The sequence below is a fragment of the Phaseolus vulgaris genome, chromosome 7 (assembly GCF_000499845.2).
Source record: "Phaseolus vulgaris cultivar G19833 chromosome 7, P. vulgaris v2.0, whole genome shotgun sequence".
NCBI lineage: Eukaryota > Viridiplantae > Streptophyta > Magnoliopsida > Fabales > Fabaceae > Phaseolus > Phaseolus vulgaris.
In genome coordinates this window covers 35,097,952-35,124,047 of record NC_023753.2, presented here as the reverse complement: position 1 = coordinate 35,124,047, position 26,096 = coordinate 35,097,952, and the positions used below count along the sequence as shown (strand labels likewise).

At 28.6% G+C, this 26,096-nt stretch overlaps 3 protein-coding genes across 3 annotated transcripts; all 3 read left to right on the top strand.

Annotated features, from left to right (window-relative positions):
- Positions 1-2,804: 2,804 nt before the first annotated feature.
- Positions 2,805-9,893, top strand: LOC137828278 (glycinol 4-dimethylallyltransferase-like). Its single transcript, XM_068634772.1, has 13 exons — positions 2,805-2,859; positions 3,516-3,566; positions 5,956-6,224; positions 6,321-6,404; positions 6,499-6,573; positions 6,708-6,791; positions 6,889-6,978; positions 7,354-7,455; positions 8,316-8,411; positions 8,512-8,583; positions 8,665-8,760; positions 9,430-9,534; positions 9,852-9,893. The coding sequence occupies exons 1-13, from the start codon at positions 2,805-2,807 to the stop codon at positions 9,891-9,893; spliced, it is 1,221 nt and encodes a 406-aa protein (XP_068490873.1).
- Positions 9,894-11,995: 2,102 nt separating this feature from the next.
- LOC137830337 (cell division protein FtsZ homolog 2-1, chloroplastic-like) lies at positions 11,996-19,704 on the top strand. Its single transcript, XM_068637615.1, has 8 exons — positions 11,996-12,198; positions 12,816-13,585; positions 14,260-14,559; positions 15,489-15,579; positions 16,888-17,012; positions 17,291-17,383; positions 19,278-19,343; positions 19,418-19,704. The coding sequence occupies exons 2-8, from the start codon at positions 12,938-12,940 to the stop codon at positions 19,547-19,549; spliced, it is 1,455 nt and encodes a 484-aa protein (XP_068493716.1). The 5' UTR covers positions 11,996-12,198; positions 12,816-12,937; the 3' UTR covers positions 19,550-19,704.
- Positions 19,705-23,480: 3,776 nt separating this feature from the next.
- LOC137830336 (protein BIC1-like) lies at positions 23,481-24,461 on the top strand. The gene has a single exon (XM_068637614.1). The coding sequence runs from the start codon at positions 23,783-23,785 to the stop codon at positions 24,245-24,247; it is 465 nt and encodes a 154-aa protein (XP_068493715.1). The 5' UTR covers positions 23,481-23,782; the 3' UTR covers positions 24,248-24,461.
- The last annotated feature ends 1,635 nt before the right edge of the window (positions 24,462-26,096 follow it).

Below are 26,096 nucleotides of genomic sequence, written 5' to 3'. Positions count from 1 at the left end.
TTTTTAGGATTTTTTATTTCTAATAAGTTTAAAAGTTTAAAGAATAAAACAAGTAGTGCTAAAATTGAAAATAAAAATATTTTTGTTTGTTTTTAAGATAATGAAAAGTTATTAATAAAAAATACAAATAAAATCTCATAGTTGTATTTCATTCTTTTTTTATCCGACACCTCCATACCTTCCCTTTTCTTTGGATATTTATATTTTTTTTAATTCAAACAATATCCTTTTAAATATGGTGGAAAGTGTGGTGTTTTTTTTTTTTAATTTTTAAGTGGTGGTGACTGGTGGTGAAAGTTGATGATTGATGTAAGTTTTGTATGCACAGCTGAAAGCCAAAAAATTCAAAAAAAAAAACAACAAGAAACAAGAAGGGAGTACAAAACTATAAAAAAAAAATTATCTCCACATTGGGGAATGTAAGGATCTAGAAATTTACCTTAGAGTAGAAGTGATATATTTTAAATGACATCTGAATATTTTATTATTAAAATGAAAAAACATATAAATACAAATTTCAGTTATTCAGGTTTCATTTCAAGAGAATCATCATCTCTATTGAAGTTTCTTTTTCCTTTCCTCTTCCTTCTCTCTAAGATTCTAACATTCTCTCTCATCAGGTTGACAATCGGAATCTGCCATTAGACTTCTGAAAGTGAAGACTACAAGACTATCAGTGAAGACTACAAGATGGCCCGATCAAAATCTCTAATAAAGCAAGATCAGTTTTACTCTTCTCTTTGAGTTAAATTTTAAACTTGTAAGTCTGTATTGATCTAAGTTTACATATGTGACCTTTTAGCTTTAAGATTAGTCTTTGTTAGCTTAGAGTCCTAGTGATATAGTTGGATTTTTTATCAGGACTATGTGTTGCAGGTTAAGCTATTCTTGAAGTTTTTGGTAGGTTTGAAGTTCTTAGTGAGCATCTACTCAAGTAAAGTAAGGGAAGCTAGTTTAAATTTTCAATAGAACCCTTTTCACCAGTTTCAATTTTTTTTTTTTTTTGCAGGATTTCTTGTTTTGAGTAGATTAGAATTTGATTGAAATTGAAATGTGAAATTTTTGATATAGTTGTAAAATGTATATGAGTTTGGAATTGAATGAGTTAATGAATGTATTGAAATAATTTGTTGTATCAATTAAAATGAATGTTTAATGAGATAATTTGATTAAAAATTATATATTCAGGACCCTATTTCTAAAAAAGATAATCGCAGCCTTGAATTTATCCTTTCAAATTTTTTATTATTCATTTAAGTATATTTGAATCTTAACTGAACCATTGTGATAAAAAAATAAATAAATTTCGCACTTTCTTCTTGCATGCACCTCCACAATTTTGTAAATCTTGAAATTGACCTTTACCTTTTGTTTGAAATTGGAATTTGGAAGTGAGCTACGGATTCATCGATTCAGAAGTGAATCATGTTGCTTTCCGGATGAGGAGGTGTTCCAAAAGCAAAGTTTACATAAATGGTTATGGATTGTTGAATTCAAAAGCTTAATTTCTATTATGGATTGGTGAGTCTATAATTATTTTTTTCCATTATGGATTTTTGAATTTGAAATGCATATTTTGAATTATGGATTGGTGGATCCGAAATTATTTTTTAATTATGGATGTTATGCATTTTTTTATTTATTTTGGATTAACACTGTCATTCATGTACTACCGGAAGCACCAATCTGGGAGGTTACTGGACGCACCAGTCCAAAAATTTATTGGATTTCTTAATCCAGAATGAAAAAAATAAATGTACAGTTTTTATATAGAGACGATTCTGTCTTTACACAACATTACGGGGGTGCAGGAAGAAAAATGTAAGAGTGCCAAAACCTTTTTTTCCTCTATCCAATTTCTCTCTCTGTATAGTTTAGGCTCACAAATACCTATGGACCGAGTTTTACAGTTTCAGCAGAAGTACTAGTGAGTTGCTTTTTGCAGCTCCATAAGTTTCTCCTGTACCCCTCGGGATATGTAAATGAAGCAATTCTCCCTATATTTAGGTATGTCATTTTCACTTTTCTCCTTCTCACTCTCACTCTCTGACTCTCTTTATATCCACAAAATTACTGTAAGCACAAACGTAAAGAGGAGATAGCATTGAAAATTAAAAAACATAAAAATCAGTAAAAAAATATGTTCCTAAACTGCTTTGCTGGGAAGAAATTGAACATAATCAATTTTACAATTTAGTATGATTGATTATATAAACATAAATAATAAAATGTTTATAAATATATTTTATTATTCTATAATAAAATAAATAATGAACATAATATTATTAAAAAAAATCAGTCGCATCAATTACAGTTATTACAAAATTTTAAGTCAAATCTATTTAACTTGATCCAAATAAACTTGTTTTTCATTCTTCTTTCTCTTATTTCCTTCTTTTGACTGTTTGTGAAGTCATGTACGCATTTATTTTTATTTTCTGACCTGTTGTTTTAAACAATCTAATGAACACATCCACAGAATTTTGAATGAAACTGGCCGGTCGGATACAATTGGATTTTTGGAAGACAATACTCAATTTGCATACTGCTGAATTCATCTAATACTATCAAACATCACTTCTTATTTCTTAGTTTTCATAAAACTTTATTACTTCTTAGTACTTAAATAAGCTTATACTAAGACGCCTGCAGTTGTTTTTTGTACTTCGCAGGTTTAATTATTTGGTTGACCTTGTCTGATGGATCCATTTGTAGATACATCAACATACTGAGTCTACTATATAAACCTCTATTTCCCTCATCTTTTCAACTCTGTGTTGCTCAACTTTTCCTGTGTTCTTTCCATGGATTCTTTGCATGCTATGGCTTCACCTAATAATGCATCTTCATTCACAACTGGTACCTACTATTCTCTAGCTTCACCCATTGCTTAGTTCCTTCATTCAATATATTTTTGGGTTAAATATGTATAATATAAAATTAATTTTTGTCTATATTTCAAATTTTAGAACTCTTGTGTACTTGCAGTGAAGAAATTAGTGGAATGAATTTTTATCAGTGTTTTTTTTAAGTAACAAACTCATTAACGTCAACTGTATTAAACATGGATAATGAATGATACACTGACAATTCACATTTTTCATACAATCATATTACAACTCTCAATACTATTAGTTTAATATTTTTTCATATCATTTAATTTCAAACCTACTATTTATTATATGTATTTATTTTTAAATTCATCACATCAAGAGTTGTATACAACTCCATAGGTTGTCAAAGTATCATTTTTCAATTAAAGATTTACATTCACACCGAAAATCCATTCATCTCATAAAAACTCTAACAAAGATTCATTTAAATAATTTTCTTACTAAGTATTTAAGAAATCTAAAGTTTGGATTAAAAACGATATTAATTTAAGGAAAAAATATAAAAAAAAAAAAACATATTTAACTTTTTTTTTATTAGTGTAAAACTAACCTTGGGTATTTCATCAATTTTTCATTACAAATATTTCGGGAACTGATATTGCTTACCATTGGTAATTGTAGGTGGAAATCTCTGGCGTTGTAAAGGTTCAACAAAGAATATTTACTATACAAGTATGTCTCACGTATCCCCATTTCTTTGGATAACCTTTATTAATGTTACATTTTTTATACTAAGAAAGAAAACTTATTTAGAATAAATTACACTGACATTGTTTAAGGAGTTTTTCATATTTTTCTGTTTTTTAATATTTATAATAATTTTTTGTTAAACAGACTATTTCATATTTTTTAAACCATTAAAAATGTTATTGTAATATATATAGCAAGAGTGATAATGTGTTATTTTTCAAACAACAAAAAATAGATGAAGTTTTTAAACTTTAGATTTATACTAAATTTGTAACTTAGTTTATATACATACCTTTATATGTGATTTGTTTGAGTGAAGAGAGGATGATGATGCCATAAAATTAATGTGTCTTGTTTGGGAAGAAGAGAAAAGAAAGAGTATAGTTTAAAAAAAATGAGGATATATATTGTTTGTGTTTTACATATTCTTGTTTATCTTTTTATTTCTAATTAAGTCGATTATACAATTTTAAAAAGATTATTTCTATGTCACATATCTCAGTTGTATAAAAAAATAACTAGATATTTAATTTTTTTTTCAATGTATTTCTTCTTTATTTTCTTTTTAGCTCTATCTTCGAAATCAAAGAATATAGGTATTGCTTTTAGGAATAACGAAATTTTATTGACGAGGTAATTTAAGAATAACGAAATGTGTCAAACTAAATTTACTCTATAATTTAATTTTGGAACTTCTCAAACTAAAATCCAAAAGCAGACCACAATAATCATTAAATAAAAATTAATTTTAAACACAAAAAATAATTAATATATTAATATATTAATTAAATTAAATATTATTTCATAGATTAAAAAAATTATTAATATCTAAACTAGTTTATATTATTAATAAAATTTATAAACTAATTTTTAAATTGGTATCTAACTACTCTCAATATTTTAATTATCAACTACTTTAAAATTTAAAATTAATAACAAAAATCTGATAACTAATAAAATAAATTTATTAAATTTTAGTTTTATTTTATTTAAAATTAGTCCATAAGATTTCTCTCAGAACAAACTCAAACGGACTTCCTCTTTCTTACATTTATCCATATGCTTAATTTTTTTTTATAATCTATTATTTTTAAGATTAAAATTCAACAAATTTTAGAAAAAATGTTAATAAATAAAATCAATATTATACCACAGTATAAACCACAGTATAAACTATTTTGTCATTAATCAATATTTTAATCTAATTTTTATATTGAAAATATTTATTTATTATAAATTTTAGTTTTATAAAAATGAGTATTTATCATGTACGTTAAAGTTAAAAAAAAAAAACTTTTTGTGAGACTGATTTAGGAGATCAGTGTCTACCCCAACATTTGATGTAGATATAAAAATATTTGATGTGGGTTGGACCTTGAATATGGAGAAAGGAACATACTGAAATTGGGCTCACGGACTCTTTTTGGATTTTCTAAATAATAAAATGCCAAATTCTAGACTCTTTATAAATTGACCCGTAGTCGTTGTGCTTAAAATTTCCTAAATTGTTCTTTACGTTGAAATTCAAAAGTCAAACAATATATTTTATAAAAACAAATCTGGAATAGATTTTCATGTTTTTGAAATGAAATTTTAGAATAAAATTAAAAAATCAAAATCTCATTTTAAGAAAATAATTCTAAAATGCAAAAAATAGGTGTTGAAACAAAAATTGTATAAAATAAAATCTGAAAATGTATTTAAAAAAAAATCTGAAATTTATAAAAATGATTATGAAAATTTAAAGCTAGAAACGTATTTAAAAAAAAATTCAAAATATATTTTTGATCCACATTCCCTTTTATTTAAGGATATTTTTTGTTATTTCACATAAAAGTCATATTCAGGTTCAAATTTGATCGGGTAAAGGAATTGTCTGATAAGAGAATTGACCTATGTGCCTTTCATTTTCAAAGCACCTAACAATTAGATCCACGTCTCAATAGTTACTTTTTAAAATCTTTTGCATTCACTTTAAAAATATTTTTTCTTTTAATTATCATATTTCAAGAAATTTAAAAATGTAATAGAAAAGGTAGAATTCTTTCCTCGATAATGGGGTAAAATAAATATTTTCAAAAAAAAAGTTATTTCAGAGATCAATTAAGAAATATAGTACACTACTAATACATTTTCCAATATGTAAATGTATCTGAATTTGCATCTATCTTTTAAACTTATCGTTTCGTATTAAGTTTTTTTTTTTTAAGTTTTCACTGAAAAAAATGCTTTGGTGGTGAACTCTCTTATTTCAATGTTAAATTGATTATTCATTCATATTTATTCATCACTTTGGTGGTGAACTATCTTTGCTGCAGTAACTTGTTTATTTGTTACCACTAATACTTCATCCAACATTTGGTGCTCTTAGGTTGTCGTGCATCAAAAGCTTCACAATACAAAAGAAAATCTGAAATAGAATATAATCTTTTATCGTTCAAACAATCAAGATTGAGCAATCATTACAAATGGATAGAAGGATATGAAGAATGCAACAAAAAATATGTTGGGAAAGCCATCTCTAGACCATATTTTCATTCTCAACCACAAGATTCTAATTCCAAAAACATTTTTGTCTCTGTGAAAAATTTTATAGTTGCTTTCTACTGGTTTTGCTATCCTTACACCATGATTGGTCGAGTAAGTTCAGTTCTTTCTAATATCAAACACTTTTTTTTTGTGTAATTATAATATCATTAATGCTTTGAATGAATCATTTTTATCTTTGTTGGTCAGACATTAAGCACAATTTCTGCATCTCTCTTGGTAGTGGAGAAGCTATCAGATATATCTCCATTATTTTTTGTTGGGGTGTTACAGGTGAGACTAAATTTAAGTTATTTCTCTTTAACCAGCCACTTATAAAGTACCCTGTAACTTCATTAACAACTTTTGAGTTCTGAAAATGTTTCAGGCTATGCTACCACACTTGTTTATGGATATTTACATTAATGGTGTGAATCAATTATTTGACATTGAAATAGACAAGGTACTAAACTTTCTACTCATCAATCATAAATCACTTTGTTATGTCTTTTGAACTTTAGTATCATTCCATTTCAACATAAATAAATCACTTTAGTATCAATAACTTATGTTAGTTTGTTATATCTTTTATTACAGATAAACAAACCCTATCTTCCATTAGCATCTGGGCAAATATCATTTACAGCTGGTGTCATTATTGTTGCATCAAGTTTAACTCTGGTGCCATATATATTCTTTCTCTTTTACACTAATACTTTTCTAGAACATCTTCGTTGACAGAGGATAAAGAGGCTTTTTTTTTAATTATGTTTTACAGAGTTTTTGGCTTGCCTGGAGTATAGGTTCTTGGCCATTGATTTGGAGTCTTGTATTGTGCTTTTCACTATGGACTGCTTATTCAATCAATGTGAGTTCTCTTCGATTGCACATAAACTTCTTTTCGTCCCTTAAAATGTTTCAAGACATAAGCATGTAATAATATGGGCTCATTTCATCATGATAAACTATCCATAATACTAGAAAATATATTAGTAAAATGAATGAAATGATTTTTTTAGTTCATAAACAATATCATATACTCCTAAACAAATTAAGATAACCTCTTTAAATTCCGATTTACAAAGACAAAATGAACTCTCTCTGGGATTTTTACAACATTTTGGTTCTCAAATCCAAGTATGAAAGTGGCTACGTAAGATTGACCAAACTATACAAAAACCTAAGTTTTGAAGAAAAAAAAAAGATGTTTAGATGGTGATAACAGTGATTTGAAACTTTTCAGGTGCCCCTGTTGAGATGGAAGAGACATCCACTACTTGCGGCAATATGCATTTTTGCTAGTTGGGCAGTTATATTTCCAGTCACATTTTTCCTTCACATGCAGGTAGTCCTATAACTAATTATGCTTATTATATTTCCAATCATGGACAACTATTTATTAGGTTATAAGCATGTAACGATATGCAAATCCTTATCCCAAGGTTTTAGGATAGTTTCATTGGTTCCACCATCAACTATTTTGAATTAACAAATTAGAACTAAATCATAGGATGTGGATGAGAAAGTTGAAGTATGTAGACAAACTAACAAGTTTCACTTTCATTGATGTATATGATTCGGGACTTGTAAAATAATAAAATTGAAATCGTACATGAGCAATGCGACTTCAGGAATATTATTTTACATTTTTTTACAAAAATAAATAAGTCATATATCATGTGGACAATTTTAGAGTGAAATTCGTATTAAATATGTGTGATTTTATTGTAAAATAATACAATTGAAGTGATACATGAGTGATGCGACTTTAATTGTATTGTTTTACACTAAAGTCGTACTGGTCATGTACGACTTCACTTAAAGTTAATTTCATATTTAATCAAAGTCATAAAAATATCATATGATTTTTGTTTAACGAAATTGACAAAATCGTACCGGTAGCATACAACTTCTATATGAAGTCTTTTTCAACCTAAAATCCTATCCATGAGTAAGAATTCCACTTTAAAGTTATCCACATGGTATATGACTTATCCATTTTCATAAAAAAAATTATCCAAAATTGAAATTTAAAAAAAATACACTACTTTCATGCAAAAATTCACGTATTAATATATATTTTCTCTACAAACTTAAGAATGTTAATTATATTCTCTAATCTAATAACATTCGCCATGTTTTTAATTATAGTAAGAAAGAGAGCTAAATACATTTTTTAATGTTGGCTCATGTTACAATGTCCAGACTTTTGTGTTGAAGAGAGCTACTATCTTTCCAAGATCACTTATTTTTGTTGCTGTATTCATGAGCTTCTACACTTTAGGGATTGCACTGTTCAAGGTAAAAAAATTGTAGTTTCTCATAATAGACATTCTTTTCAACATCAAGCTTTTGTTTACTATTTGTAACCTATTATAAAACCTTATATTGGATTAAACAGGATATACCTGATGTCGACGGAGATAAAACATTTGGTATCCAATCTTTGTCAGCACGTTTGGGTCAAAAACGGGTATATTTTCTAATAAAACATTTTAGCTGAGTTAGTTGTTCCTTTTTATGTTGCTTGGTTGTTTCTAACTAATGTTTTCAGGTATTCTGGATTTGTGTTTCCCTTTTTGAAATGGCTTTCGGAATTGCCCTCATGGCGGGACTAACATCTTCTTCTCTTCTCGTTAAAATTGTCGTGGTAATATCTTGTTACATTTATAAGTTGGAATTATAGAGCCTGTTACATATTTTTCACATTATTTTGACAAAATCTATATTAGCAAGTCTCGTTAATATATTTTTTTCCTTCAGCAAAGAAAAATAAATTAGCATGTCTCATAAGAACAATTACCTTCTAACAAGTGAAAGGTCCCAAGTTATAAGTGTTGGATATGAAGTCAGGATCAATTGGGTTGGACTGACTAGACACTATGTTTAGTAAGTGAGTTTAATCATTGTGTCCCTTTATAATTTATAGTTAAAGAGATTATTGTACTTGTAATTGATGTGCAACATGAGAGAATGAAAACCTAATAGTTGTCCGTGTGAATGTAAATTTGCGAAACCCCGTTAAATCTTGTATTGTTTATTTTCTGCAGTTAGTGATTATATGTGTTGCTTCCGCGTGCGTTTTTTTCCATAAATTGAAAAATCGATTTAGAAAATACACATAATTTTTTTTCTCACTTTGAACCTCTAAAGGTTTACACAAAGTATAGTGAAGTGAAGCAAATTCCATTTTAGTTTACTATATTGCGATGTGAAAAATATCTAATCTTAAATGAATAATATTCCCTCTAGGAATGTTTTGCTTATTGGATAATCTTGATAGTAGTGTCTTGAAATTTATTTGGTGTGAATGTTTTAGGGTTTGGGACATGTTGTTCTGGCTTCCATTCTCTGGTATCAAGCAAAATTTGTAGATTTGAGTAGCAAAGCTTCCATCAGATCCTTCTATATGTTGATCTGGAAGGTAATGCACTTTAATATTTTTTACCAGTTAAGGAGTTAATATCTATATTATTATTTGAAAGAAATAACCATCCAATTAATTTCCCTTGTTCTGAGAAATAAGTTTTCTTTCTATAATTTCTATTGCTTTTCAATTTCCAACTAAAGTTGATTTTTGTGAACATAAATTTCTATGATTATAATTTTTGTGATAAAAAAAAACCCATCATTGTTCAACCTACAAGGATATTTTAATTTATTTTCACTAAAATCTGTCTTTTTTTTACATTAAAAGTAGAATATATCATATACTAATGTATTTTTTTTTTCTTTTTGCAGTTACTGTACGTAGCTTACTTTCTCATGCCTTTGATAAGATAAAGATGTCTGAAGGTTAAACCAATGTTGATATAACCACATCCAACAAAATGAACAAGATTTGTTTGCATTTGGAAATTATTGAAATAGTTGGTACAGATATATGTACTCCTGAATATTATTACTTCTTGTATTAGTTTATATTTTTCTTTAGTTTTAAGAAGACTTTATATGTATTCTAAAATGACAAAATCATTCTTTTATAATTGTCATCCATTATATTTGCCCATATAAAATCCAATTTAATTCTTCCAAATTATTAGCATAAAAAAAAGGACTCAAATAGACTTGTATGGATTATATAATTAAATAGACTAATGAAAAAAGTTTTGACGATAATGGTTATTTATATATTAAATATATGTTGGAAATATTTCCTATTGCTCCATAATACATTGTGCTGTTGAAATTCATTACAAATATTAAATATCATCTTTAATTGTTCTTTGTATTAACAATAGTAACACTAATATTTTTTATACTATAATATATATTTCAAACACATGTTTCTTTATCTAGCCAAATTTTGTCATATTTTAGATCACATCTCTCTTTGTATAATTCTATTGCGTTACAAACAATATTTTTGTTATTATCTAGTCACGAGTGTTGTTGTTTTAAATAATGCTCAGGTTTTAATAAAGAATAATTACGTTTTAAATAATATTTTAATTTTTTTAATTAAAAGTGGTTAAAGGTAGATTTTGTTTTTAACTTTATAACATTAGAATGAAACTTAATTAAGTTTATAAGAATTAAATGTATTTCTTTAAGTTTATTTATATTGCATATTATATAAGATTTCTTTTTTCAAATAATACTATTTTCACTTGTAGTGAATTTAAATTTAAATATTTATAAAATTGAAATATAATTTTTTTTTTAAAATATCAAAATAAATAATAATAAAAATTAAATAAAATTGTTTGAATATTTTATAAAAAATTAATTGAATGGTTTAAAAAATTATAATAATACAAAAATTAAGTGAATAAATTTATATTAAGTTTAATAAAAACAAATGTATAAATTATAATTTTAAAATAAAAATGAAGAAAAAAAATTATATTTAATATGTGAATGACACGTGATAAAAATTTATCTTTCAGTGAAAAATCATTTTGAAATATTTTTAGCAGAAACTCTGGTGGTAATACGTGTCAAAATTACCCAAAATAAGTAGATAACTTTCTTTTTAAATTAAAAACTACATAATTTTTTAATACTATTTTCATAAATTATATATATATATATTAAATTTATTATTTTTCTATTTTTTAATTAATCATTTATGATATTTTAATATAATAAAAATGCAAATACGCATACTCGTATAAGAGCCTGCGTTTTTAATTTATTTTTATAATAACTAACTAAAAATCATTATATCATATAAGTAATAACATTGTGAATAAAAATTAAACTCCTAATTTATATTAAAATTTTATACAAAGAGAATATTTTATTTGCTAACTTCTTTTAGTGTCATATTTTCATTCAATAATTTAACAAATAAAAATTGAATAACTTTTTTATTTTATTTTAAAATAATTAAATAACTTTATAATTTTTCTAATAAATTTTTATAATATATATATATATAAATAAATTGAAATATTTTTCTATTTTTTAATTAATCATTCGTAAAATAATAAAATTATAAAATATATAAAACTATATATATTTTAATATAATAAAAATGTAAATACGCGTATAGAAGAGCTTGTGTTTTTAATTTATTTTTTATAAGACTTAATTAAAAATCTTTACTTCAAAAAAGTTATAACATTGTGAATAAAAATTAAACTAATAATTTATATTAAAATTTTATTAAACTAATATTGAAAATTACGCACGATTCTTCTCAATAAAAAATAATTTTAATTGATTGACTAATATTTAAAAAAAAAACCCTTATACATTTAATTTCTTGGAATAAAACCAACATAATCAGTAAAATAATTACAACTTATTTTTCTTGAACACACATGTTTAAGTAATAAGTGTTATTCATTATTTCAGCACAATAAATAATTTCTACCCATATCGCAGTTAAAATAATAAGAATTTAAGGAATAAAAAGTTTAAAGTTGCTAAAGTAGTGCAACCAACACACTTTAATTTTCTAAAAATATAATTTCCAATGAAAATGAATTATCAACTGAAGAAAAGGAAAATGCTGCTGCTGCTAAGTGGTTGGTTCAACACGATAAACCCTGCTCTTGATTTCACCATTTCCATTTGTATCCTCACGCCACCCAAATGCCCCTTCATAGATCCTCCCTTCTCTTTTCTTCCACTCTCTGAGGTATCTTCTCTTTCTGTTACACTCATTCATATTGTGATTCTTCTTTTCGTTATCATCAATTGTGCTTTCTTTCCCTTGCTGTTTCGCTTACCACTTCATTCGTCATTACGATTTTATGCATGTGTTCTTCTCATCAAGTTATCGCCCTGAGCTTGCACGTTGTTGGTATTTTGATTCTACTAACTGCCTTTGCTATGCGGTTATTCAATTGTTTCCCATTTCGTGTATTGCCCCTTTCTGTTCATGTTGTTATGAGCTGCGGCGTGTTAGTGTATGTTGTGTTACATTTTTAGATTTTATTAAAATAATAATAATTTTTGAAATGCAATTAAACAAGGTTAACCAGAGAGTCAATGGAGGGTGGTGCAAGAAGAGGGTATGAAATTGAGAGAGTTTTAATAAGATGAAAACAGAACAAGGAGTAGGAGAAAAAGATGGAAAATATGTAGATGTTTCTGTTTTTTGTTTTTTGAAAGTTTTGGATATAAATTTTAACAGTTGATAGATTTTTTGATTGATTGCTGAGTAGTATGAAATTATTTTAAAAAACATTTGTTGAAACCAATAGGTGAGAAGGAACTCAAACATGCGCTAACATTTGTGATTATTTATTTTAGGAACTGGTATTTGGAGAAAGAATTCTGGGTGAATTGCAAGTTTGAATTGTTTAGCCTCTATTTTTCCTCCATACATTTACCTACATATCCCAACTTTGAAGTTTGATACCAAAAAAATAAAGATGGCCACTTGTGTGTCAACAATTGTTGCACCTTCTAATACTAGAAATTCAGCAAGGGTGTTTACTGTTGGAGGAAGAAATCTGAGGGGGAATTACCCTGGGAGAGCTCGTTATTTGAAAATGTATGACCGCAGGAATGGATTTTCTGGTGGCATCCAAATGTCGGGTTTACTTGAAGTTAAGTGTTCAGCCAATTCTCACGGTGTCAGTCCATATAATAGCCAGGGACCTTTTCTTGATTTACATCCTGAGGTATCAATGCTTAGAGGAGAAGGGAGCAGTACACTGAACAGCCCAAGAAAGGATAGCTCACGTGAGGATTTATCTGAGAGCCTAGGACCTGTGTCTATTCAAAGTGATTACAATGAAGCAAAGATCAAAGTTATTGGCGTTGGAGGAGGTGGTTCAAATGCAGTCAATCGCATGATACAGAGTTCGATGCATGGTGTGGAGTTTTGGATTGTTAATACTGATGTTCAAGCCATAAGAATGTCACCTGTCTATCCCGAGAACCGTTTGCAAATTGGTCAAGAGCTTACTCGAGGTCTTGGTGCCGGTGGTAACCCTGAGACCGGAATGAATGCTGCTAAAGAAAGCAGAGAGTCTATAGAAGAGGCAGTCTATGGAGCCGATATGGTCTTTGTTACAGTAGGTTCAACTACTTTTCTTTTCTTTTTTTCCAATTTTAGCTTCTGCAAATTGAAATTATAATTGTGTATGAATTATCTTTTTAGTACTGGTCTAACTGTTACATGATAAAGTCAGTGTCAAGGACCAATCCTCCTATTCCTTGTTAAGTGAAGGCTCATGAGAGATTTTCACATCTGACGAGATTTGTTTGAGCTAGAAGCGGGCAGCTAGAATTGGATTCATATGCACTTTGTCATAGACGAACTGACCCTCTTAAAAGCTTAACATGTTAAATGAAGACAGATGATTTTTATATCTAACATGTTTATAAGCTAGTAGCTCATAATATAATATGACCAAGATAGTTAAAGGCAAAAAGGGCATAGAAGTTTGTTATTCTTATAATGTTGAATTTAATTTTACTTGGTAATCTCTAATATCAAGTACAAACTTGGTTGTTTGAGATATTTGTTTTAAAAGGATTGGGGTGGGGTTTATAAAAAGTATTTACTATTCTAGTTTTTAATGATTAGTTCCTTGAGATAAGGAACCTGCGGTTCTTGATATTTACAGTTTGAAATCTTTAAATATGTAAAATTTTCAAAATCTGGAACAGGCATGCTCATAGTTCCTTAAATTGTTCTTTATTCGTATATTTCACTAAGCTTGGAAATTGAAATTAACTTGTACAGGCTGGAATGGGTGGGGGAACTGGCACAGGTGGAGCTCCAATTATTGCTGGTATAGCAAAGTCAATGGGTGTACTGACAGTTGGTATTGTCACCACACCTTTCTCGTTTGAAGGAAGAAAGAGAGCTATTCAAGCCCAAGAAGGAATTACAGCCTTGAGAGATAATGTGGACACACTTATAGTTATTCCAAATGACAAGCTACTAACGGCAGTTTCTCAGTCTACCCCTGTAAGTGAAGCATTCAATTTGGCTGATGATATTCTTCGACAAGGTGTTCGCGGCATATCTGATATTATTACGGTATGAAATATTGTCAGTTATCTTTGAACACTAACACTTGCATTGCTATTTTCCTTCATTTTCTTTTGTTCCTATAAAAAATTGATTGTAAAGAAGTAAAAGCGAAAGGGTGAATGAAAAGGGTACGTTGCAACCTTATAGTTTGTTGTGCTGTGCTGACATCTGTTTTCTAATCTTGAAGGCTTGACAATGGACACAGATAAGATACAACAAGGTCATGAGAAATATGATAAATTTTAAAAATCACTGTTTATGACTACTACGCAACTATAATACATCTAAAATTAACATAAAATATTTGTCTTAAATCAACAGTCTACACATAGCAAAACTGTCCAATTTATCCAATTATTGTAAATTTTCATCTGTGTTGGTATGGAAGTTCAAAAATTATAAGTAAAATGGGGCTAGGAGTATTCAAGTGCTCATGAAGTGTCTGACATGGGTACATGTTTAACATGAATATTACATGACTTCTATTTTGAAGTATTTGTTTCTCTGTTTATGCCTACAGGTCACAAAGTTGTTTGACAGGTTAATTTAAAATTGTCAGAACTCAGACAATTATTTGTTTGATTTTTTTGCATTAAATCATATGTTGATAAAACATAAACTGGCCATCTCACTGGTAGATTTCTGATTATATGTTGGGTCTGTTTGTTTGTGCTTAAAAAAAGTGATTGTAAAAAAGCAGAAAACTGTTTTTTTAGAAGCAACTAAAATAGAGTATTTTTCTGCTTCTAATTTTTAAAATAAGTTTACCAAACTTATAAAAATTGCTAATAAGTGTTTTTTTTTTAAATGTACTTTTTTCTTAAAAAAAGGTTTAAACAGGCAAGCCTATTATTGATTCATTGCCCATGGTTTAAAATTGATTATATCTTTCTGTAAAATCATTAATATTCATTGCCTATACTAAATTATTGCAGATACCAGGGTTGGTGAATGTAGATTTTGCTGATGTTCGAGCTATCATGGCCAACGCTGGTTCTTCACTAATGGGGATAGGAACTGCAACTGGTATGTATGGAAACTGCAATGTAGCCTCGCAGTCTTGAACTTCTATTTGAATCATAATCATGCAATGATTGGAATCTGAAGAAGCTCTTGATCCTCTGTTTTGCTTGCAAAAGGATTGTGTAATAATTTGAACCTTCATATATTCAATGGTTGTGTGTTAGCTTTTCAGCACGCATGCCAAGATGAAATGATTTATTCAAATGATGTGATTTGAGGCATAGCTGGATTGCCTTGTAAGTTATAACTAATTTTTCTATATACCTGAAAAGCATTTTGAAGGGTACAAAATAGTAAGCCAGTGTGATTCAATTTTCACTAGCAACTACTAAAGTCAAGTACTAGGTAGTTTTACAAGCCCAAAGTCATAATGCAAATACTAGTGTAATATTACTAACCTATATAAATTAAGAAAACAAACATTACAAAACTGGGCTCATAAGGTGAGGTTTGCACTCACTTATATACTAATGTCCTTATCTCTAGTTGATGTGGGATCTTTAACACACCCCCTCATGCCGAGACCTGTTAACTCGTGCATGAGACTATATATTTTTCGATAGTCCGATAACAGGTAGCTTGATAAGGCTAACAAACTCTCGTTAGAATAGATTGTAAATGACTGTGATACCATATTAAGAAGTGAATTTTAAGTCTAACTCAACCTTGCAAAACCTGCTCATAAGATGAGATTTGCATCTATTTATATAATATGAAATGTCTTTATCTCTAGTCGATGTGAGATCTCCAACCGTTACAATAGGTTAGTAGTTACCTATCTCAGTTATATTAGTTAGTTATAAGATGGTTTGGTTAAGGCACCTTGCCAATAAATAAATACAAGCATTGAGGGTGAGAGATATATCTTGTCATTTTGTTCGAGAATTGGGGTCCCTTGGGCATTGGTAGGTTCAGATCCACAAAATTCTATTTAACAACAGATTTCCTTCTGCAATTCTTTTGTTTAATTTTTCTTTACATGCTCCTTAGAAGTTTCTAAGGCTGCTTCCTCATTTATATAACTAATTGACTTCACAGTATATTCTATGACAATACAAGTATATTCTGAAGATATTTTAGATATTTTAAAGTACTCTGAACGTATCCTAACATTAATGGTTAATAGAATATAATTTTTTAACCTTTTCTTCACCACTTTCTGTTTTTCCTTTATGTAACATTAAAATGTAATGCCATTGTGTTTTGATTTAGCCTCCTTTCTGTCATTTTATTAGCCATGAATTTTGTGCATTCTAATATTTTGCTACCTATATTATTGAAATTTATTATATGACTTCTTTTGTGTTTAAGGAAAATCAAGGGCAAGAGATGCTGCGTTAAATGCCGTCCAATCACCTTTGCTGGATATTGGTATAGAGAGGGCAACTGGAATTGTTTGGAACATAACTGGTGGGACTGATCTGACCTTGTTTGAGGTGGATACCTATCCCTTTGTCTCTTAATATTTGGTTGAGAGCAAAATCTTATGCTTATAAATTTCATTTCAAAAGACAATCCACCCATCTTGTTTCTGTAATTACATAATTTTCTTTCCATTGATATTTGTGAACTTGGATTTTTAATTGCACTAATACTTGTTGGAGGAATACTTGGCCTCATGGTAGGCTATCTATTGAATTCATCATGCTCTTGTAGGGTGCTATGCGCATCATACCCTTTTGTATGTTATGGCTTTTAATTTAATGATTTACAGGTAAACGCAGCAGCAGAGGTTATATATGATCTTGTGGACCCTACTGCTAATTTAATATTTGGAGCAGTAATAGATCCATCACTCACTGGTCAAGTAAGTTAAACTGTGTAACTCTGTAACATTAATCATGTGAAGTTGTAAATGATATTCAGTGATTCCACTAGAAACGAAGTTGTTAGGAACCAAGAATTGAAAAGACCAAGAAAAGAAAGACTTTTATTGAATAAAATGAAAAGAACAAGAAATAGGAGAACACTCTCTCTCCTCCAAGGGTTTCTCCTTCACAAAGAGCTATTATAAAATGATGCCTGGTTGCATCTCCACCTTCAATTGTGTTATTGGTTAACTCTACAATTGGGTTATGAAGAAACTGATCTTCACCGCCTATAATCTTCACTCTCGTTATTCATGCATCCACTTCCTTCAAGGCAATCTTTGTTTCTGTTGCTAATCTCACTTTAATTTTTGTTTCAATTCCCTCAATTCATTATCAAATTTAGGTCCAACAATATTTTTTATTCATATTTTGGAAATATAAATCTGGGAAAAAATTATGCTTGGTTGCATCTCCACCTTCAATTGTGTTATTTGTTTACAATAGCACTCCTAATTTTAACAAAACCAAAGCATTGTCATTCTCTCCGTGCCATGAATGCATTTTGCAGCTTATGGAATGAATAAATTCCTTGAACCTCAGATTTTCTTAGCCTTTGCAGTCCAACCAATTGGATCTGCCCCCACAAACGCCGTCAGCTTCCCCACAGCTCAAATTTGTGCTTCCTCCATCTCTAACATTTGTTCTCCCTCAAACATCCGGACCAATTTGTTAGGGATCAAGAATTGAGAAGAAAAAGAAACGAAGATTTTTATTGAATAGAATGAGAAGAACAAGAAATAGGAGAACACTCTCTCCTCTAAGGGTTTTCCATCCACAAAGAGCTAATGCCCAGTCTACAAAATTAACATGCTCTCCTCTCCTTATTTCCCTATTTATATCTAACTAACATTTTGAGTAACTAACTCATTAATATTCTAACTCTCTTAACTAAGTTCTCTTTTCCTTATATCCTAAAAGAATTGTTCCTCATACTCCACTCCTCTGTAATGTGTATCATTAGAAGCATATATAGAACCATTGTTCCTTGATATAAAAATTAGTTTGATGCAATGGTCGTGTACTAACCATACGTAATTCATGGCTAATTTTAAAAAAGGTTTTACTGTAAGTTGTCCTCTCAAGCGTATAGAGAGACTGATTAGTAATCAATCTGAATTTCTAAAATTTTAGTATAATCCTTCCATTACTTTGTGTTAATTTCACTAAGTGAATGACCATTAGTTTTAAAAAAATTCACTCAACACTATTGACCACAAATATAAGTCGCCAAAAAATAAGAAAATGTCTACTTTTACATTGTGGACCATGAAATTCGAATAATATTCGGAGAAAAAAACTAAAAATAATATATGGCTTGTGTATAAGTTGGTAAAGTTTAAATCACCATACGTACCATGTTAATTGCGTTATATAAAAGAAGTGTTTCTCTTTCTATATGAGGTTCAAGAAGATGTTTTATTCTCCTAACATAATTGTTTATATTTTTAGATTAGATTACAGTGGTAAAAAGGATTAATAATTTTGGGTAGTTAATAATTTTCATAATATGGAAGAGAATGGATTTATACTCAATTTGCCTCTACTGTATCTATCTGTATGTAAAATGTTGCAATATATTCATATAAGTTATTCTGCTGCATTTGAGATCCTGTCATTTGCAAGTCAGTTTCTACCACTCAAATGCTCATTTCTTAATACAAGCTAATGGTCGTAATCTTTCTTCATGTACGGTGAACTTGTCTAGAGATTGTTTGTGTTGCGGGTATTTGGGGTTGAATGCTCTTCAAAGTAGCATTTCTTTAAGTTAGTTTAATATTTGAACATATAGTACGATCATTGTGTTGAACCATGAAATTTGGTTTCATACAGGTGAGCATAACATTGATTGCAACTGGATTCAAGCGTCAAGAGGAGAGTGAAGGGAGGCCCCTGCAGGTATGGATTAACTGTTCCCGCCACCCTTGTTCCTGTCATGCATACATGTAATTCTGGTTTTCTTCCAATCACAGGCAACTCAACTCAATCAGGCAGATTCAAACTTCGGCATTAATCGGCGATCCTCCTCTTTCAGTGATGGTGGTTTGTTTGAGATACCTGAATTCCTAAAGAAGAAAGGAGGTTCACGATATCCAAGGGCTTGATATTCTTCTCCTTATTACGTTCCTTGCATTTCTTCACCCTTGGCTCTACACAACATTGGTCTAGGTATTAGGTCACTGTCTAGCCTTTTTTTGATTTTAGTGAGTTGTGGATACAGATCGTTAATGAAAGTTAATTACTTTCCACTTTCGATGAATGATTTTCTTGGCATATTTGAATGAGTTCATTAGCTTGTACAGAGAATGTTTCTTTAATGCTGAGAGGTTCAACTTCTTATAGTTATCTGAAAATTAAAAATTGGCATCAAAGTGATTATATTTTTTTATATTTCTTTTTTAAAATAATAACTAGTGGTATTATTTTTAATATATATATCGTAGATAATTCACTTATTATTGTATGTTATTTAAGTAGTTAGTGGGTTGTTGACTAACTGATTATAGTTTAAAATTGATTTTTATTTCATGATTTTTTTTAAGTGCATACTTATTTATTGTCCCAGCAAAATCGTTATAGTATTAAGCAAAACACTTGAGTATATTCAACTTAGACCATGATACTTTGTTTGTTCAACCAAATTAAACACTGGATTTTGACGAGACTTAATGCTTATAAAATTATGTTTTATATTTTATTGTTTAAGTAGATAACCAAAACTAAATTAAATGATTTGTTGAACTTTAATTTAACATGCTTAGATATAATTAACCTTCTAGATTAATTATCTTATAAATCATTTAACATTGTGAAATTATTTCTCTAAAGCAAAAAGTGCATATTTCATATCCTATTAATAGATAGAGAGTGAACCTAATAGTAAACAACTATTTTACTATATAACTTTGAAAGACTTTATAAACTAGGCCTGCAAAATCATTGCATACTTGATTCTTAAATTTGGAAAGAGTTTAACGCATAATCTAAAAAAATGTGTGTATTTAAGTAGTTAATAATGATTTTTTATACTCGTTTTAAGTTAAAAGTAACAACTATAATACTTTGTAGTTTTTATTCATATATGAAATGAAACCTTTAGTTTAGGATAAATTATATATAAAACACGTGTATTCACTTTTATTATTTATTAGATATGTACATCTTCTACTTGACATCTCTTTTAAACTACCTTACGAAAATATCCTAAACTTTCTACAAATCATTACACATGTTCAACACATCTTTTACATGATAATAAAATTTTCATGATTCATTTAATTTATCAATAATTTTTAACGTATCTATTATACTATCTTCGTACTTATTAAGAAAAAAGTTATGCTTTTTTAAAATATAATTAATTTTACTTTGTTTATTTACATAATATTTTTTACAATACGTTACTTTAGTTAATGTCTCAAATTCAGTTACGTACTTTTTTATTTTAAAAAATAGACAGGTAAGAAGAATATTAATTTTTAAACAGTTGATTTTTTTTTAACATCTATGAGTTTATTTACTTTTATATAAATAAGATAGGACATAATACATGAAAAAGAAAGCATTTAATATATATTAATTTAAATTTATAATTTTTTTACTTTTGACAGGAAACTGGGAACCAGTCATGTCATTAATGGAGGTGGGTAGGGTACTGGGGAAGACAAGCATGTGTAATGTATGGTCACTAAAGATGTTGATTATGTTCAACATTGCATCAACTCAGACACAAACAAAGGGGCTGCATCACCTTCATCACCTTCTTGATGTGACTCATTAATGTACCCTCTTAACTATTTCTTCTTAAAAGAATATTAAGATGTTACTTATACTCACTTTTTTTATTCATGGACTCTCTCTGCATTGCTATTAATACTGCAACTTTTTTCCAGATTAAATCCCATATAAAAACAAATATGTCATAATGAATTTATTATTACATTGTGTTCGGTTCAATGTATTTAAAGAAACAATCTTACTTTACCTTTCTTTTTATTCAAATCCATCATATTAATGTTTACTTTGTTATATCTTTCATTGCAAAAGAATAAAATTGTGTTAGAGTAATCCCATTTCTGAATTTAAATAGTAAAGATGGTTTTGCATTTGTCCCGTAAAATTTGGCTTTCGTTGAGAGGAATTTTCTAGTTTATTTTAAGTTTAATATATTTTAGAATAATAATAATAATAATAAGTAAATATACATTTTAAAAATCAAATATATTTAATTAATAAATTTTTAGAATTTGTAAATAATATAACTTTATTTTGATCTCTTTTTATAAATTTTAATCAACAACTTTATGACACTGGTTTTGTTAATATTACAAAAAAAATGGTTAATGCTGAGAAAGACTTTCTACCAGTGTTTTGCAATATTTAAATAAAAACATTTTGATAATGCTTTGATAAATTTATCCAACTATTGATATGTTCTTGAATTCAAGAGGAGTAAATCAAGTATGAAAAATATTTAATGCATTATTTCAAATATAAGAAAGAGTTTAAGTTGAAGTTGCTCATCTATTAGAAAAAATTTTTACAATCATGTCTTTCAAGAAAAAAGAGAAACCATGTCAAATGATAAAGTGCTACAAATGAACTAGTTATGTTCCAAAGTAATACTCAAGTTTTTAGTCACAAATGACTAAATGTTTAAATAATAGTTGATGGGTTAACTAGGAATAGAAGTGACTACATTTCGAAACAATACTCATACGGGTTAGTAAAAAATGATTACGAACCAAAACAATACTCATGTTATATAACTTGCAACATTAGTTTGCATAATAGAACTCGATCTATTGATTCGTAGCATACACTATTAAACAAACTAGTATAAAAATTACTAAGTATCTTTCTTTCTTCTTATTTTGTTAAAATTACATGTTATGAAATGTGCTCTAACTTAAGAAGTAAAAGTTTTAAAACTTAATTTAAGAAAAAAAATAAATTATAGATCATTTGTCAAGTATAAAAATGTCATATGACAATATATCATTACACTATATCTATAAAAACTCCAAAAAGTTTTAAAATACCATAACACAATCCAACCTTTCATTAATATTTTACCTATTTTTCAGAATTGAAATCAAAGTTCAACCTCTAAAATGTTAAGTGACTTAAAGTTCAACCTCTAAAATGTTAAGTGACTTACATCTATTAGAAGAAAAGATTCAACAACATGCCAGAAACGAACTCACATCTAATCATGCAAAAGAGTAATCCTTTTAGGTTAGTAAATGCATCATCCACTACAAGAAAATCATGAAATAGAAACCAATTTTTAGAGACCAAAATAATTAGTTGCAATAATAACTAAATTAGAGACTATTTTAGAAACTAAACAAAAAATTGGTTTATAAATTAGTTTCTATTATTTTATATTATTGTTAAATAGTTTCTAAATTGGTATCTAATTAGCAACCAAAGTTTTAGAGACCAAATTTAGAAACTAAATACTTGGTAGTTAAAACCTTGGTTGCTAATTAGATACCAATTTATAAACTATTTAACAATAATAAAAAATAATAGAAACTAATTTAGAAACCAATTTTTTGTTTAGTTTTTAGAATGGTATCTAATTTAGTTACTATTGCAACTAATTATTTTGGTTTCTAAATATTGATTTCTATTTCATGATTTTCTTGTAGTGATCACATTTAATTAAGTAGAAGCAACTTTGCAACCATACAACTATACAATTATGTTCAACTTTAATGAGTAAAATATTCACCAAAAATAATAATAATAAAAGTGATTGAGTAGGTGATACATGAAGTATTTAGTTGAATATGTTATAATCGTAGTGTAATAATATATCTTTGAATTTTTAGTGAATATGTAATAAGCATGCTGCCCTACCAAAATCAAATCCTGCATCCTGATTGATTGAAAGGCAAGAGGAGTCGTGAACAGTGTTCCACAGATCAACACCAACCTCTCAATCCTTCAAAAAAATCCATCCAAGGAATCGCTCACCCCCTTCCACTCTATTTCTTCTTCTTTTTTCTTCTTTCTTTTTCATTTTTGTATTTAGTTTTTCCTCCTTTGGTCAATTTCTGTAATTTTCAAGCAATAACTAGCTACACCAAGCCACACATTATTAGAATCCCACCATAGAAAAGACACGTACCTTTGTCACTTACCATACAAATGAAGAGTCTCCAAGTGGGTGACGTGTGAACTAATTTCCCACCCATTTCATTGCTCTTTTTCACCCACCACTCTCCAAAATCTTCTTTCCACACAAAAGATAGCAGCAATACTCAAACTACGAACACCACCATCACCACAGCTATAGCACACAGAATCACCAAAACAGCTCTTATGCTATGTCCCTTTTCTGCATGAAAGAGAAAACCCTTCTAATGTCTCCCCAGCCCTCTTACTCTACTGAATCTGACAACCAGATTCCCCCTCTTCAGCCATCAAAACTGAAGAAACCCCACCACCCCAAAGACAGGAAAATGGGCCAAGAACACCAAGAGAAGAGTGACAAAACTTCTAAACCCCACCAAACCAAGGTGGAAACTGCATTGGATAGTGATACCGAAGGAAAAACCGTTGAAGGTGAAGCTAGTGGTCGTGAGAGGTTGAAGAGACATAGAGTTGAAGTTTCTGGGAGGGTTTGGATTCCTGAGATATGGGGACAAGAGGATCTCTTGAAGGATTGGATTGACTGCACAGCATTCGATGCTCCTTTGGTTCCAAGCAGAATAGTGATGGCACGAACAGCTTTGGTGGAAGAAGGTCGAAGAGCCACATCGGGTGGGTTAAGAGTCGAGAACAGGTGTTGAATTCTTGGTTTATATATAATTGGATTATTCAGTTCATTCAGTGACAAGAACCATGTATTGTTATTGGTTATTATGAATGTTTTGTTAATCCTTAATCCACCATCGTGTTTGTATTATCCGTTTTGTTTTGGATATATGTAAACATTTTTACATCCTGCGTTTTCTTATTCTGGAACAGGGTTTCATAAATACATTACAAAAGTTAAATTCTAAAGCCACTTCCCACAACCTTAAACTAGTCTACAAAGTCACATTAGTTATTACTTTGTTGTCTCTTTTTCTGAATATAATTAGCTTCTACTTTGTTAAACCACAGCTTTACCAACTTTCATTTTTGTTCATTTATTTATTCCTATCAAATTAAATACTAGACTAATTAGTAAGTTCTTCATGACTTGTTCTTTTCCACAAAATTTGATTGGGAATGTTTTAAAGCTTTCTATACTTAATAAAATATATATATATATATATATATATTAAGAAGTGTAATTTAAGTTTAGTTCAATCTGTTATGTTAACAGATCTAATTTAAATCTAATTTCTATACTTAAACAAACACATTTTTGCATCGGTTATGTTAAACATACCTAAAATAGGGTAACAAGGCCAACATAGATGCAATTAATGACAGTAACCAAGGTAAATAACAATTACTTACGACAGGTGCTTGTTTTTTTTTTTTATAAATTTTGTTTGTTTTGGAATCAAATCAAAACTTGCAAAAAAGAAATCCGACAGTACAATACACTGGCATTTGCCAGATTCAGATATACAACATAAAATAGAATGTTTTTAACTAAAGATTCAATAAAATTATTTAATTTAATCCAAATGACCTAATATGGAAGACAATGATAAATCTAACTACTATTTATGTTGGAGAATATATGTTATTACTGGTGTCTTATTTGCAACATGTAAATATTTTGTTTATGATATTATTAAATGGTTTCCTAAAAACATCTAATGACTTTTTTCTACAATGTAGCTCTTCACAATGAAGTGTTCCCATGGTGTTAATTTTTCATATATTTTTTCAAAATATTTATGTATCTCTAATATTTGATGAGTACTTTGATAACACTTTTAAGTAAATATTCACAAAAGCTTTTCTTTTCTTTTGTATAACAAGTTGGGAGCAAGTAGGTCTAATAGTATGCGAATGTAACTCATAATCTATATTCATCTCAACAAAATCTTCACATATTTTCACTCATTGTCACTTTTTTTTTGACATGTGTCTAACATCTAATTTAGATTAATAAGAAAGATAAAAAAAAAATATATAGTTCCCCTGTTCCAAATGTTTTTTTATTTTATTTCAGTTCTTTTGTCTTTTTAAACATAATGTTAATGCTCTTGACCTACTCATATACATGCTTACCATTCTGAAATGTCAATACAACCTTCCAAATCTATTAAATATTTTTTTAATCTATGATATTGAAAATTGTATTTTTTAATACAATTTTTTTATTATCATAAATTGAGTAATTTAAATAACTTTCCTTTAGTTTCTCACTCGAGTATGCAATAAGATGCCCCTTCTTGTAACAAAACTTCCCCTATGCCCACATTGCTTACATCACACTCAATTTGAAAAAAAAATATGTGGAAGATTGGAATGTGAGTTAAAAGATTTTTTATTTGCTAAAATCTTTTTCGTGATCTGCATCCCATTTGAACCCAACACCATTTTCAATAATTTCATTCAAAACAAAAACAATTTTGTTGAAGTCTTTGACAAACCTTCAATAGAAGATTGCTAATATATGGAAACCCCTTTACCTTAGTGAAGGTTGTAGGAGTTTGCCAATCCTTAATGGCTTGTTTTTTTTTTTTGTCTTCA